The sequence below is a fragment of the Arachis hypogaea genome, chromosome 8, assembly GCF_003086295.3.
Source record: "Arachis hypogaea cultivar Tifrunner chromosome 8, arahy.Tifrunner.gnm2.J5K5, whole genome shotgun sequence".
In the NCBI taxonomy this organism is placed as follows: domain Eukaryota; kingdom Viridiplantae; phylum Streptophyta; class Magnoliopsida; order Fabales; family Fabaceae; genus Arachis; species Arachis hypogaea.
The window spans coordinates 30,072,082-30,084,874 of record NC_092043.1 but is presented as its reverse complement, the minus strand read 5'-3'; the positions used below and the strand labels follow the sequence as shown (position 1 = coordinate 30,084,874).

The following is a 12,793-nucleotide window of genomic DNA, read 5'->3' as shown; positions in this document are numbered from 1 at the left end:
TATTTTATTTTATAATATCTTTAAAAATGTGTCGTTAAAAGTTAAAAACGCATCTTATCAAAATACATTTTATTATCCATTTCTTAATTATTGTACTTACTTTAGCTTAATATCTTATTTAGTTAAAATTAAGTTCATTACCAGGAGTCCAGGACTATAATTACCCTCTATATTATTGTTACATTCTTGTTCCTTCAATTTGTCATTCAATAGCACGGTATTCTTATTTGTTTTGCGTCTGCAATAATTTATTTTGTTTGAATAAATGTGTAGAAATACTAATAACTATTTTAAAGCCACTAAACAAATGATTTGACTCTCTAGAGTGTATCAAATCAAACCCATCTAAGTATTAACCTTTCTATCAAAACTCTGTTCTAAATCCATCAGTTTTTTTTGTCCCCACCACATCCAACCAGGTCAGCAAATGTGTAATTCATTTTCTTTATATATATATATATATATATATATATATATATATATATATATATATATATAAATATTATATGTAGGCATTATTTATGTTTCTCTTATATATCTTTTATTTTTATATTAAAAAAATTATTAAAAAATAAAAAAATTTAAAATTTAAAATTTGTATGTTATATTATAAAAAAATATTATAAATATGATTTATATCTTTTTAAAATAAAAATATGTATATAAGATTTATATTTAAAAATTATTAAATAATTTAATATATTTAATTATCATATTTTTAATATAAGCCTCCCATCAAAATAATTATATACACAGCATATACAAATATTATTTTTTAATTTAGTCAAACAATAGGTTGACAGCAAGTTATTTATTTTCTCCTTTTAGAAAAGTCACAACTTTAAACACAATGTTTGGCCAGATAAACGTTTCCCAAAGAAGAAATTAGAGTAAGTAATAATTATGGTACATAAGAAATTAAGAAATTATATTGATGCATATTTTGGTCATTCCGATACATCTTTATATCAATGAATGGTATAATTAATTAATTAATTTTTTTCTTAATGTTATCTGAATTATTTTTTTATTAATTTAATATTAATAATAATTAATTATAATAAAAGTACATAAAGAGTACATAAAATTAATCATAAAATATTTTTTTAGTTTTTTGTTTTCATTTATTTTAAACTTTTTAAATAAAACAAAACAAAAAATTAATAAAAAATATTTTATAATTAATTTTATATACTCTATATGTTTTTACTATAATAATTACTATCAATATTAAATTAATAAAAAATAATCTAAATAACACTTAATTTATAAATCTATAAAAAAATCAAAACGATTGTATATAAAGAAGTTAGATTGTGTTCATTAACTCATAATCTCATATATTAAGATTATATAAAACCATAAACGTGATAAAATGGAAAAAATTTAAATATACGTATCTACTATCTAGCAAGTAAAGAGAGAAAGAAATAAAATAATAAAATATTGCAGTGTGGGAGGGGAAAGAGAGGTATAGAAAATAGGAGGGTAGGTGTGAGATTGACCAAGCGACCTGAAAAATACCATCTTCCTCCTAACACTTGCTACGCAATTTCTCTAACAACTCGCTCTACCAATATTTAAGCCCCTTACCCACCCCACCATTCTTTTCTCAGCTTGTCGTTCCATTTTCTAGAGAAAACACAAACCCCCTAATTGACCTTCAATTTCTATCTCATTTCAATTTCAATTTTATTTCGACATGACCACCCTAACGCAGCCACCTTCTAATACTCTCAGTCTCAACTACCTCCTAAAACAGCGTTCCAAATGGGCCGGCCCGAACCGCGTTAAATGCGTTTATGCCTTCGAACCCACCAGCTTCGGAATCGGCTCCAACCGAGTTGACTGGCAGAGCTCCTGCGCCATTTTATCCAGCAAAGTCTTCTCGGAGGAAAAATCTTCTTCTTCCTCTAATTCCGCCGGAAACAACAACTCTGCTGCTGATAACATCGCCGCTGTTAACGGCCACAAAACAGCTGTTACGGACCTTAATCTCGTCCCGATTAACGGCAGCGGAGACAACGCCAAGTCGCTGCCTCCCAAGCCGCTAACGATTTCTGACCTCTCGCCGGCTCCGATGCACGGTTCGCAGCTTCGCGTGGCATACCAGGGCGTTCCTGGCGCATACTCCGAGGCCGCCGCTGGAAAAGCTTACCCTAAGTGTGAGGCCATACCTTGCGACCAGTTCGAGGTGGCGTTCCAGGCAGTGGAGCTCTGGATTGCCGACCGCGCTGTACTCCCAGTTGAAAACTCCCTTGGCGGATCGATCCACCGGAACTACGATCTCCTCCTCCGCCACCGCCTTCACATCGTTGGCGAGGTACAGCTCCCTGTCCACCACTGCCTCCTCGCTCTCCCCGGCGTACGAAAGGAGTACCTCAGCCGCGTAATCTCGCACCCTCAAGCTCTAGCTCAGTGTGAGCACACTCTCACAAAGCTCGGCCTCAACGTGGTTCGCGAGGCTGTCGACGACACCGCGGGTGCTGCAGAGTTCGTGGCAGTCAACTGCCTCCGCGACACGGCGGCAATTGCGAGCGCTCGCGCGGCAGAGCTGTATGGACTCCAAGTTTTAGCGGACGGGATCCAAGACGACCCGAGCAACGTAACCCGATTCGTGATGCTAGCACGAGAACCGATAATTCCTCGTACGGACAGGCCGTTCAAGACAAGCATTGTTTTTGCGCACGATAAGGGCACTTCGGTACTTTTCAAGGTGCTATCGGCGTTCGCCTTCAGAAACATAAGCTTGACGAAGATCGAGTCGCGGCCACACAGGAACCGTCCGATAAGGCTCGTGGATGATGCGAACGTTGGAACGGCGAAGCACTTTGAGTATCTATTCTACGTTGATTTTGAGGCGTCTATGGCGGATGTTAGGGCTCAGAATGCCTTGGCAGAGGTGCAGGAATTCACCTCTTTCTTGAGAGTCTTGGGTAGTTATCCTATGGACATGACTCCTTGGACACCCTCTTCGAGAGGAAATTAGCGTTTTTTTAATTAATTAATTATTTTGTAATTTTGAGTTTTCTGAATATAAACATAAAATAATTACTTTATTATTTTGATTCTCTTTTATAGTGGAGTGTATTTATGTTTCTAAACTTATTTATTTTTTTAAATTAAGTTTGAAAAATTTTAAAATATACGGAATTTTGGTGTGAAGAATGACTATGATTCTTCTACGAATAATTTGTATTTATTGTGCGTATGTATGATGTAAAATAATTTTATATTTGTATCTTGTTATATAATATTATATTAATAAAAATAATTTATTTTATATTAAATATATAAATAATTATATAAAAAGATAAATATAATTATACAATTGTATCATTTTATATTTTATAGTGTATCTAAATCTTACTCTATAATGAAATGCCATTATACTTCAAGGTTTTGTGTTGGGGTAGTTATTTGGTGTTTTTTACATGAAAATAGAAAAGAAAAGAGGAGAAAAGTGTAGATAATAATGGAGTATTTTTGGGATAACTTCTTGGAACTGTGTGTAGACACTCGTTTACTCTTTTGTGCCCCGGCATCACTGCATGTGCGTTTCTTAAATTTTAAGCTTGTCATTTTTTTATCTCTTTTTGCCATTTGTCTGAACTCTGAACTTGCTAATAATACCTATTTCATTGTAGCTAATTTACTAAAATAAATAAATAAATAATATTTAATAAATTTTAAATATTTTATTTTTTATGCTTTAAAAATAAGTTAGATAATTTAAATACTGCAATAAAAAATACCATAAAATTAATCTCCGTATGTATTCCAAATTTCCAATCCTAATAAGTGTGAAGGTGAAATACTAGCGTATTCAATAAGAAAAAGCTAGTTTATATTCAATTTTGGGGACGGAAAACGTAATTATTTTACAAAATATCTTGTAACACTGCAAATACTTTTCCTTGAAGCAAATTGATACCGAAACGTACCCATCAAATATCTTTTAAATATTTATCTTACAAGGGAACTAATATTAATTAATTCTTTATTCTTTTATACTAGTCCCCATCATTTTCCATAATTTAATGGAATTAGTATAGTATTTTGGCGAAACTACCTACCACTACCCTAAATATTTGTTAATTATAAGCTCACAACTAGCACCGTTGTCAGATTAGTATATTAGCTAGTGGAACCAACAAAAAAAAACATTAGATTTTGATATTGCCCGAACTGCCCCTTTATTTCGGTACATCATTTTGTAATTTACCAGTTTATGCAGCAAACTAGGTAGGCATTGGGCCACAAGCACCACAACTTGCACTCACGAAAATAAAGCCTAAGAATTCAAGGAACCAACCTCTGCCTCAATGCTCACCAACCCGAACTTGTGGAGTGCCTCAATTCACATTTCAAGATTGGTTGCTGCAGCTGAGATATAGTTGAGATGATTTTTTAATATATTATATTTGAGTTTGAATTTTAATAATATTAACTAATGAATAATTTTTTTTAAAATTGTCGAATACTCTAATATGTGAGTAAATAATATATTTATATTTATGATGTAATATCTAAAATTAAAAGTTGTTAAAAGCAAAAGACAAAGTCAAAACTTAGAATGCACCCTCACCAAATCTTGTCCGGGTTGGTCATATTGTCTGTTTCCTCCATTGTGGACCAACCAATTAAATGTTTTATTATAATCTACACTTTTCAAAAACTATTTTTTAATCCAACATGCCTTAATTGAACTCATCAACCCGGAAATCAAAATAAGAAAAAAAATAAAATAGAGGAACGACTTTTTTTTAGTAACGTAAATAATAAATTAAAAAATAATTTTAATTTTAAAATTTAAATTTTAAATTAATTAGATTTATTTATATTTAGTGGATCTTGAATATAGCTCATTATTTATATTGTTCACAATCTTTTTTATTTATTTATCAAAAATTATATACAACGTAAATAGTGGACTGCACTTTCAGTCCACATAAAGTGAAAAAAAAAACACAGTCCATCACAAATTATCCTCCAAAAAACTCTACTTTCACCTTTTACACTTTAACCATTCACCAACCCTTTTACTATCGCATATCCCCTCCCAAATCTCATTGCGTCGTCGGTCTCTCCCTCACCAGTCAGCCTCAGTGCCACCGAGTTTCTTCTCCATCAAGCTATCATACCTAGTAAAATGAACATCCAACAAATTTTCTTGTATCTACCTAAATCTAATCCAAATTAAATAAACATCCACTTTAGAATGAACTAACCATTTACATCTCTAGTAAAATAAACATTCAGCAAATATTATTGTATCTACTTAAATCTAATCCAAACTAAATAAATATCCACTTTAGAATGAAAATAACCATCTACATATTTAGTAAAATGAATAACAATTCATCTAATTAACCTAAAGAATAAAAGTCACATCCGGAAAAAAAGGAAGAAGAGGAAGAGGAGGAGGAGGAGCATCATGGCAGCGGAGGGAGGACGGTGATGAGACAGCATCAGCGCCATCCAAGGATCGCGAGGCAGCAGCAACGGTGCCCGTGAAATGCGAAACAACAGTGGTGCATGGAGAACGCGTGCGATAGCATCACTCACGTGGCAGTAACCGACAGCGGTAACCTGGACGATAGAACAATCGGATTGATGGCTCCATCGATGGTTCACTCTCCAGTGGCTTTTATTGGAAATTATAGTGCCTCAGAACGACAAATCGATACGATGCAACAGCAACTTTACGAGAGGATGGCGCGACACCGCAGCAACGCCGCCAGAGAAGAATGATGCGAAAATAGCAACAGCAGCACAAAGAAGTAGCAACAGCCCAATACAGCTTCAACAATCGGTGAGGACGCACTGCGGAGGTGCGAAAAGGCGCGTTAGGCTGAGCGACAGAAGAGGAGGAGTGTCGGGCTAATATTTGTGTGAGTGGTGGAGGAAGAGGAGGAGAGTTGAGATTGAATAAAGACGTAGTGTCACGGTATGTTAAAAAATTACGTTATTTAATTTTAATTATTCAAATTCAAATTCTAATTTTATAATTAATTTGAAATTAATTAATTTTTTAAATGGTTATTTACGTTGTTTAGTTTTTATATTGTCTTTGTATGCTTTCTCAACCAAATATATTTATTAACTATGCTCTAACATCAATATAATAGGAACATACTAGGTACATAATAGAATAGGAACATACTAGTGCATGTATCTATGTTTCGCAGGGACATACAAAAAACAAAATATTACAAAATGACAGAAATTAATTTGGTTATGGATAAAAGAATAGTGATAAACTTGTATATGGATGCATGGTGTGTTGTCCACAAATGTGGACCTGCATTGATCAGAGATCTGTAAAATGCAGGTAACGTTTTGCAGGCGTTGAAATAAAAAATTTGCAGGTCGCAGGCTGCAATTGGGCTGAGAAGGGAACCAGCAAGCGAAACATACCCTGTATGTCGACAGGAGCAAGTGTTGATCAACATGGGACTGCGCAAAACGCAGGCTGCGTTTGTCAGCATAGCAGAGCCAAACGGAGGTTGTGTTTTGCAGGCTTCCAAGCTGCATGCGCACCACGTGTTGTCGAAGGGTGTTCGCCTTGGTCCTTAAAAGCGAAAACGCAAATAGGAAGGGGACCAAAGTAAAAAATGAGTTACTAAAGCAAAGTGAGAAAGGGTTGAAGGAGAGTGAGGAAGCAAGAGTTACAGTAAAAAAGCAAAGTGTTGTTGAAGAAGAAGTGTACCGAAAAAAATGGTGCGTGATTTTTCCAAAACAGAAGAACATATTATTGAGTATTTGGACCATCCTCAATTTGTAAGTAATTTTTTTTAATATTTAACAATAAATATATATATTTAGTTGAACTTTATTTATTTGTGTTGTAATTAGTAGTATTGTGGTTATTAATTTTTTTTATATATATTATGTTGTTATTTATTTCTCATTACGGTTTAATTTTTTTAATACTGTTATTATATTATATTATTATTATCGTTATTATTAACAGTATTATTAGGGTTTATTATTGCTACTGTAATTATACTATACTATTATTATTAGTAATGTTGTCATTATTATTATTATTATTATTATTATTATTATTATTATTATTATTATTATTATTATTATTATCTTGTTTTTATTAATCATTATAAATATATAAATAAATGTTATTATTAACATTTTAAGAACATAGTATTATTTGAAAAAATGTCACGGTTCATGAACATTTTAATTATTATTATTATTATTGTTATTATTATCACTATAATAATAATAATAATAATAATAATAATAATAATAATAATAATAATAATAATAATAATAATGTTGTTATTGTTATTATTATCACTAGTATTATTAGGATTAGTAATCGTGTTGTTGTTGTTGTTGTTGTTGTTGTTGTTGTTGTTGTTGTTGTTGTTGTTGTTGTTGTTGTTGTTGTTTATTGTTAATTTTTTTCGCAGGCTATCAGGAATTTGTTGTTCAGAAAATTAGATCCGTTAGAGATTTTTAATGAAGTAGTTGCAGCTTCACTAGCACTGATTGGGTATCAACATGTTTTACGAGTAGGCGAACTTAGAGGTCATTCTGCACTACTGAGTGCTTTGGTCGAAAGATGGAGGTCGGAGACCCATACATTTCATCTTCCAGTCGGTGAGGTGACAGTGACATTGGAAGATGTTTTATATATTCTTGACCTCCCGGTTAATAGGGATCCCGTTACTGGTAGATCAGATAGTAGTCACCAGTTTTTGGTGGAGAACTACATCACAGGTCGGGAGCCTGGTCCGCAGGATCATGTATTGGGTAAGGTTAGTATACCCTGGGTCCGGCGGTGCAGAGATACCGAGCCGTGTGACATTCAGGAGTCTATTGAGCGTTACGTCTGGGCGCACATTTTCTGCATGCTCGGAACGGTTGTATTTCCGGATAAGTCGACCACTTCGTTGAACTCGAAGTTTCTACCGCTATTTCGGGATTTCTACCGGATTTCAGCATACAGTTGGGGGGCAGCCAGTCTGGCACACCTATATAGATCGTTGTGTCGTGCATCACGATACAACTGCAAAGAGATGGACGGCCCACCGATACTTCTTTTTGTTTGGGCATGGGAGCGTATGCCATTCCTGACACCTATACCCCGCGATCAGCTCGTCGATGTTAGTATTCAACTCGCACAACGGTATTGGTTTTTATTGTTATTGTTATTGTTATCGTTGTTATTATTATTATTATTATTATTATTATTATTATTATTATTATTATTATTATTATTATTATTATTATTATTAGGTTTAATTATTCTGTTGGTCCCTATAGTTTCACGAAATTTTCAATTAGGTCCCTATACTTTTTTTCCTTTCAATTGGGTCCCTATACGTTAATTTTTTTTCAATTTAGTCCTTATTAATGTTAAACGTCAAAATAATGTTAGTGAATTGTGAAATTACTTGTATACCCTTAGGGACCCAATTGAAAAGAAAAAAGTATAGGGACCTAATTGAAAATTTCGCTACAACTATAAATATTCAATGAAAGATATTCCTATAATCCCTATTCAATGATTCTACAACAAAAAAGATATTTCTATAATCCTTTTTATTTTGTCACTATCATTTTTTTGCTTGTTTATATATAAATTATACCAAAAATATTTTTCTTTTTTTTTAACTTTCAAAATATCTTATCTTAAGAACATACTAAAAAAAGGATTGGATAAAATGAAACAGAAATAATAGTAATATATATATATATATATATATATATATATATATATATATATATAATGAATTGTCAAAATTATCCCAAAAAATATAACAAATCAAATTTTATACAAAGAATTTATTAACGTAACTTTTTCTAAAGAAAGAATTATATATTAGACAGAAGAGTATGTTCTCATTGTTTTGGACTCCACATGTTACTGATGCTTTAGCTCTCACTTTCTTCAAGTACTAGATACCTGCTCCAATTTCAAATGCCCCAGCAATCGAAATGTTAGTTATTGTTCCTGCAGACACAACACATTACCCTCATTTTCAACTTGAAAAAGTTTGCTATGAACAATAATCAATACACCACTTCAATTGGCAGTAACAACCTGCAATTACATGTGCCCTCGTATTGTGCTATTCAACATTATAATCTGTAGAATAATATACACTTTTTAAGAACATCAAGATTTTTTTGTTTGAGAAATAATATCAAATCTTGGTTTGAATCTTTATATGTATTTTCACAAAGATAATCTGACTTGTTTTCTTTGAAAAACAAAAAAGAGAGAACTGTTTGCACTTAAAATGAGTAGCCATCCAATAAGCACGGCCATGATCTAACAAGTGAATTCACATTGGATTCAAAGAAATAAAGAAAATGTAAGTAAAGTGTAACTATTGGAAGCATATGCACAAAGTATCAAAGGAAGAATTAAAAATACTCACTAAGAAGCAAGCTAGATATGAAGAGTCAAAACATAGTTGAGCTATCCTCAACATCTTTAGAAGCCATCCTTATATAAGGGTTTCTAACACGTAATTTAAATTTTCCATTGCTTCCCCCTTCAATCCCATCAACTAAGTATCTAGGAACTTCAGGATCAAAGACAATATTCCAATCAACAAAATAGCAAAAGCCACTACAACCCTCTTGACTCCTGGAAGATCTCTCAAAATGCCTTCCACAGTCGCACATGTCATACCTCCAATTATGAATAATAATCATACACACTAACTACATTGAAAGTAGAATTGGATAGTGTTTTCAAGACCAAAAAAGATGAAGCTGAAGAACATATTAAAGTATTATATGTTGCAGGTTTAAATGGATTATAATTAGTACAAATGATTGCAAATTATCAGCAGCTAAAGCAATAATAATTTCAAATACAGACCTTAATTAACTGCCGTGACCCAACACAGTAATAAATCCGAACAAGAACAAGAGGGATCAAATGATCAACCAAATTAGTTACTTGTAAGCAACCGATCAAACTTAAAAAATAAATAAATAAGATGTTGTATCAAGATCCATGGACACTGACACTAGTTAAGATTTCTAAAATGAAAATGTGTAAACCCAAGAACTCAAATTTTCTTGGCTCAAATACTCTTTGAAAGATACGAGTGCAATATAATACATCCTTAATTTTGAAGAATCCATGGATCATAGCCATCAACAAAATTTAGAATATAATTTGAGAAACAAACAGAAGTTGCAAACAATTAAGTAAAAATGAAACTAAACTACAAATTCACACAACTTAAGAATTTACAACTTGAGAGACATAAACTGAAAACAACTAAAAAAATTGAAAAAAAAATAACACAATATGAATAGAACACCCCTAAAACATTTAGCTTCTCCTTATTCCCAATCTCAGTCAATCAATTCTTCCTCAAAAACCAAGAGATTAAAATGGGACACCAAGATGAAGAAGAAAGGTTGGAATATTATCATATCTAAAATATCATTAACTATGTTGATGAATTAACTGGCTACACAGAAGATAAGAAAATATAACAAACACCACGAGTAAAGAGCTATCACAGCTAATTCTTAAATACTTGATATTAGTTCTTTGAAGATCTCACCTGTTCTCTGACCCATCAGCCAAATAAGCTCCATAACTCTCCACTGAACCTGAGATTAGAATAGGGCGTTTCTTGAAGATTCTACCATCAGCATCGACACCCGAAGAGCAGAACAGCAAGGTGAGGTGCGGTTAGGCGAGGCGTAGTGTGGCAACGCGATGCGCGGCACGGCAATCCATGGCGAGGGAACGCAACGGAAGCGACACACCACCAACGCGAAGCAGAGCAGAGTAGACACTAGGGTTCTCCATTTTTAGTACAAAATGCTAAGGGTTAGTTTTGGTATTTAAAAAAGATGGGGTTGAATTTAATTAGTAATTCTAATCTAATTAGGAGAATATTCTATTTTCGAACAGAATATTCCGTTATCTCAAACGATTTTGTCACGGCAAGGACTAAATTGAAAAAAAATATAACGTATAGGGACCCAATTGAAAGGAAAAAAAGTATAGGGACCTAATTGAAAATTTCGCGAAACTATAGGGACCAACAGAATAATTAAACCTTATTATTATTATTATTATTATTATTATTATTATTATTATTATTATTATTATTATTATTATTATTATTATTATTATTATTATTATTCTGTTTTTTGTTAGGTGGTGTCATTGGCGCCGACATACAAGATATACACGGCGGCCTATAGAGCGTTTTAGGCGGGCACTCGATGACATGGAATTTGACGATGTAAGTTGTAACCATTAATGTTTAATATTTTTATTCAGACGAATAATTTTTCTAATTGGCCTCTTGGTAACTAATGTACAGTTTATATGGCGGCCGTATATGGGAGTGGGAGTTTCGGATATCCTCGCTCCCCACTTGGTTATCTGCTCTACCCAGTCACTACTAGTGTCATTTGAGTGTAGAATGGCACCTGACAGGCCGAGTTAGACGACAATTCGGGATGCAACAGCTTCTACCAGGCCCGGCGTTCGACCTTGGTCGTGATCATTTCAAGCGGTTGACAGGAGCACAGAACCATGACTAGGGAGAGATTTACAGTGAATGGGTTAACAGGTGGAGATTTGACCGCTATAACACATTGCAGTTAGGCGAGGAGATTATTGACTTCCATCCTCTCCTAGTGTACTACGAGTGGTACACACAGCAGTATGGGATGCACCTGTGACTGTCAGATAGAGTTTTAGGTGAAGAGGTTGGCGCCAATGAACCACAACAACAACAGGAAGAACCAGCTAACCCTCAGGAGCAAGTCTCGCCTCATGAGTAGCAGGAACATGTATTATTATTAATTACTAGTATTATGATGATTATTATCAACGTTTAGGGTTATAAATTGTTATCAGTAATTACTATTAATTGTATTTAATTATTAATTAAGTGCCGCCATATGAGCACCACTATCAGGTCCCGACATATGAGCACCAGGTTCAGATGCCGGCATATGCCCAGCAATTTCAGGATCCAGCATATGTCCAGCAGTTTCAGGATCCGGCATATGCCCATCAGGTTCAGCATCCGGCATATGCCCAGCAGTGGCTGGCATATCAGCACAGGCAGCATATATACCGGAAACACAGTCGCCTCAGGCACCTGAGTCCTACATACCAAAGCTGGTAATTCCAGCCGAGGGTCACTTTAGTCCGTTGGGTGGATCTGACACCATCAACTTCTCTCAGGTCCTGAGAGATATAGATTTTCTATCCCCGCCGCCACCGCAGGAAGGGCCTACTACATCTCAGCATTCTGGTGGTCGTCGAGCCACTTCAGGTCATGCCGGTGACTTCGACTTTGATGATCCGATGGGACATGTAGATCCGTCCGGTCCTTCCGCACTACCACGTGGCCAGTTGTTTGATTTGAATGAGTACCCGCAGCAGGAAGAGGGAGACTTGGGATACGACTTACAGCACTAGTATGATCTTGGTGGAGCGAGTGCTCCGAGGATGAGTGGCTCCAGTTTGTATGACACTGGTGGTGCGAGCATGACAGATTTCGGTGGTCTTAACGTTGGCAGTGGGCTGGACACCGGTGTGTCTCAGGGTCATCCATATAACTTACGGACACAGACTGCGCCTCCGGACAAATACACCCCATCTTTGTATGCGAAGAAGGTGCCGAGGAAGTAGTCTGTTGCAGTTGATATTGTATTTAACGTTGTTTTCAGATTTGTATTCAGTGTCTTATCTTATATTTAGATGATTGTGTTCAGTTTTATTATTATGACATATTTAGCTTTGTTCCTGTGTAACTCTGTTTGG

At 34.4% G+C, this 12,793-nt stretch overlaps 1 protein-coding gene across 1 annotated transcript; it reads left to right on the top strand.

Moving 5' to 3' along the window:
- The first annotated feature begins 1,295 nt into the window (after window positions 1–1,295).
- LOC112706879 (arogenate dehydratase 3, chloroplastic) lies at window positions 1,296–3,062 on the top strand. Its single transcript, XM_025758398.3, has one exon. The coding sequence runs from the start codon at window positions 1,703–1,705 to the stop codon at window positions 2,987–2,989; it is 1,287 nt and encodes a 428-aa protein (XP_025614183.1). The 5' UTR covers window positions 1,296–1,702; the 3' UTR covers window positions 2,990–3,062.
- Window positions 3,063–12,793: the final 9,731 nt, after the last annotated feature.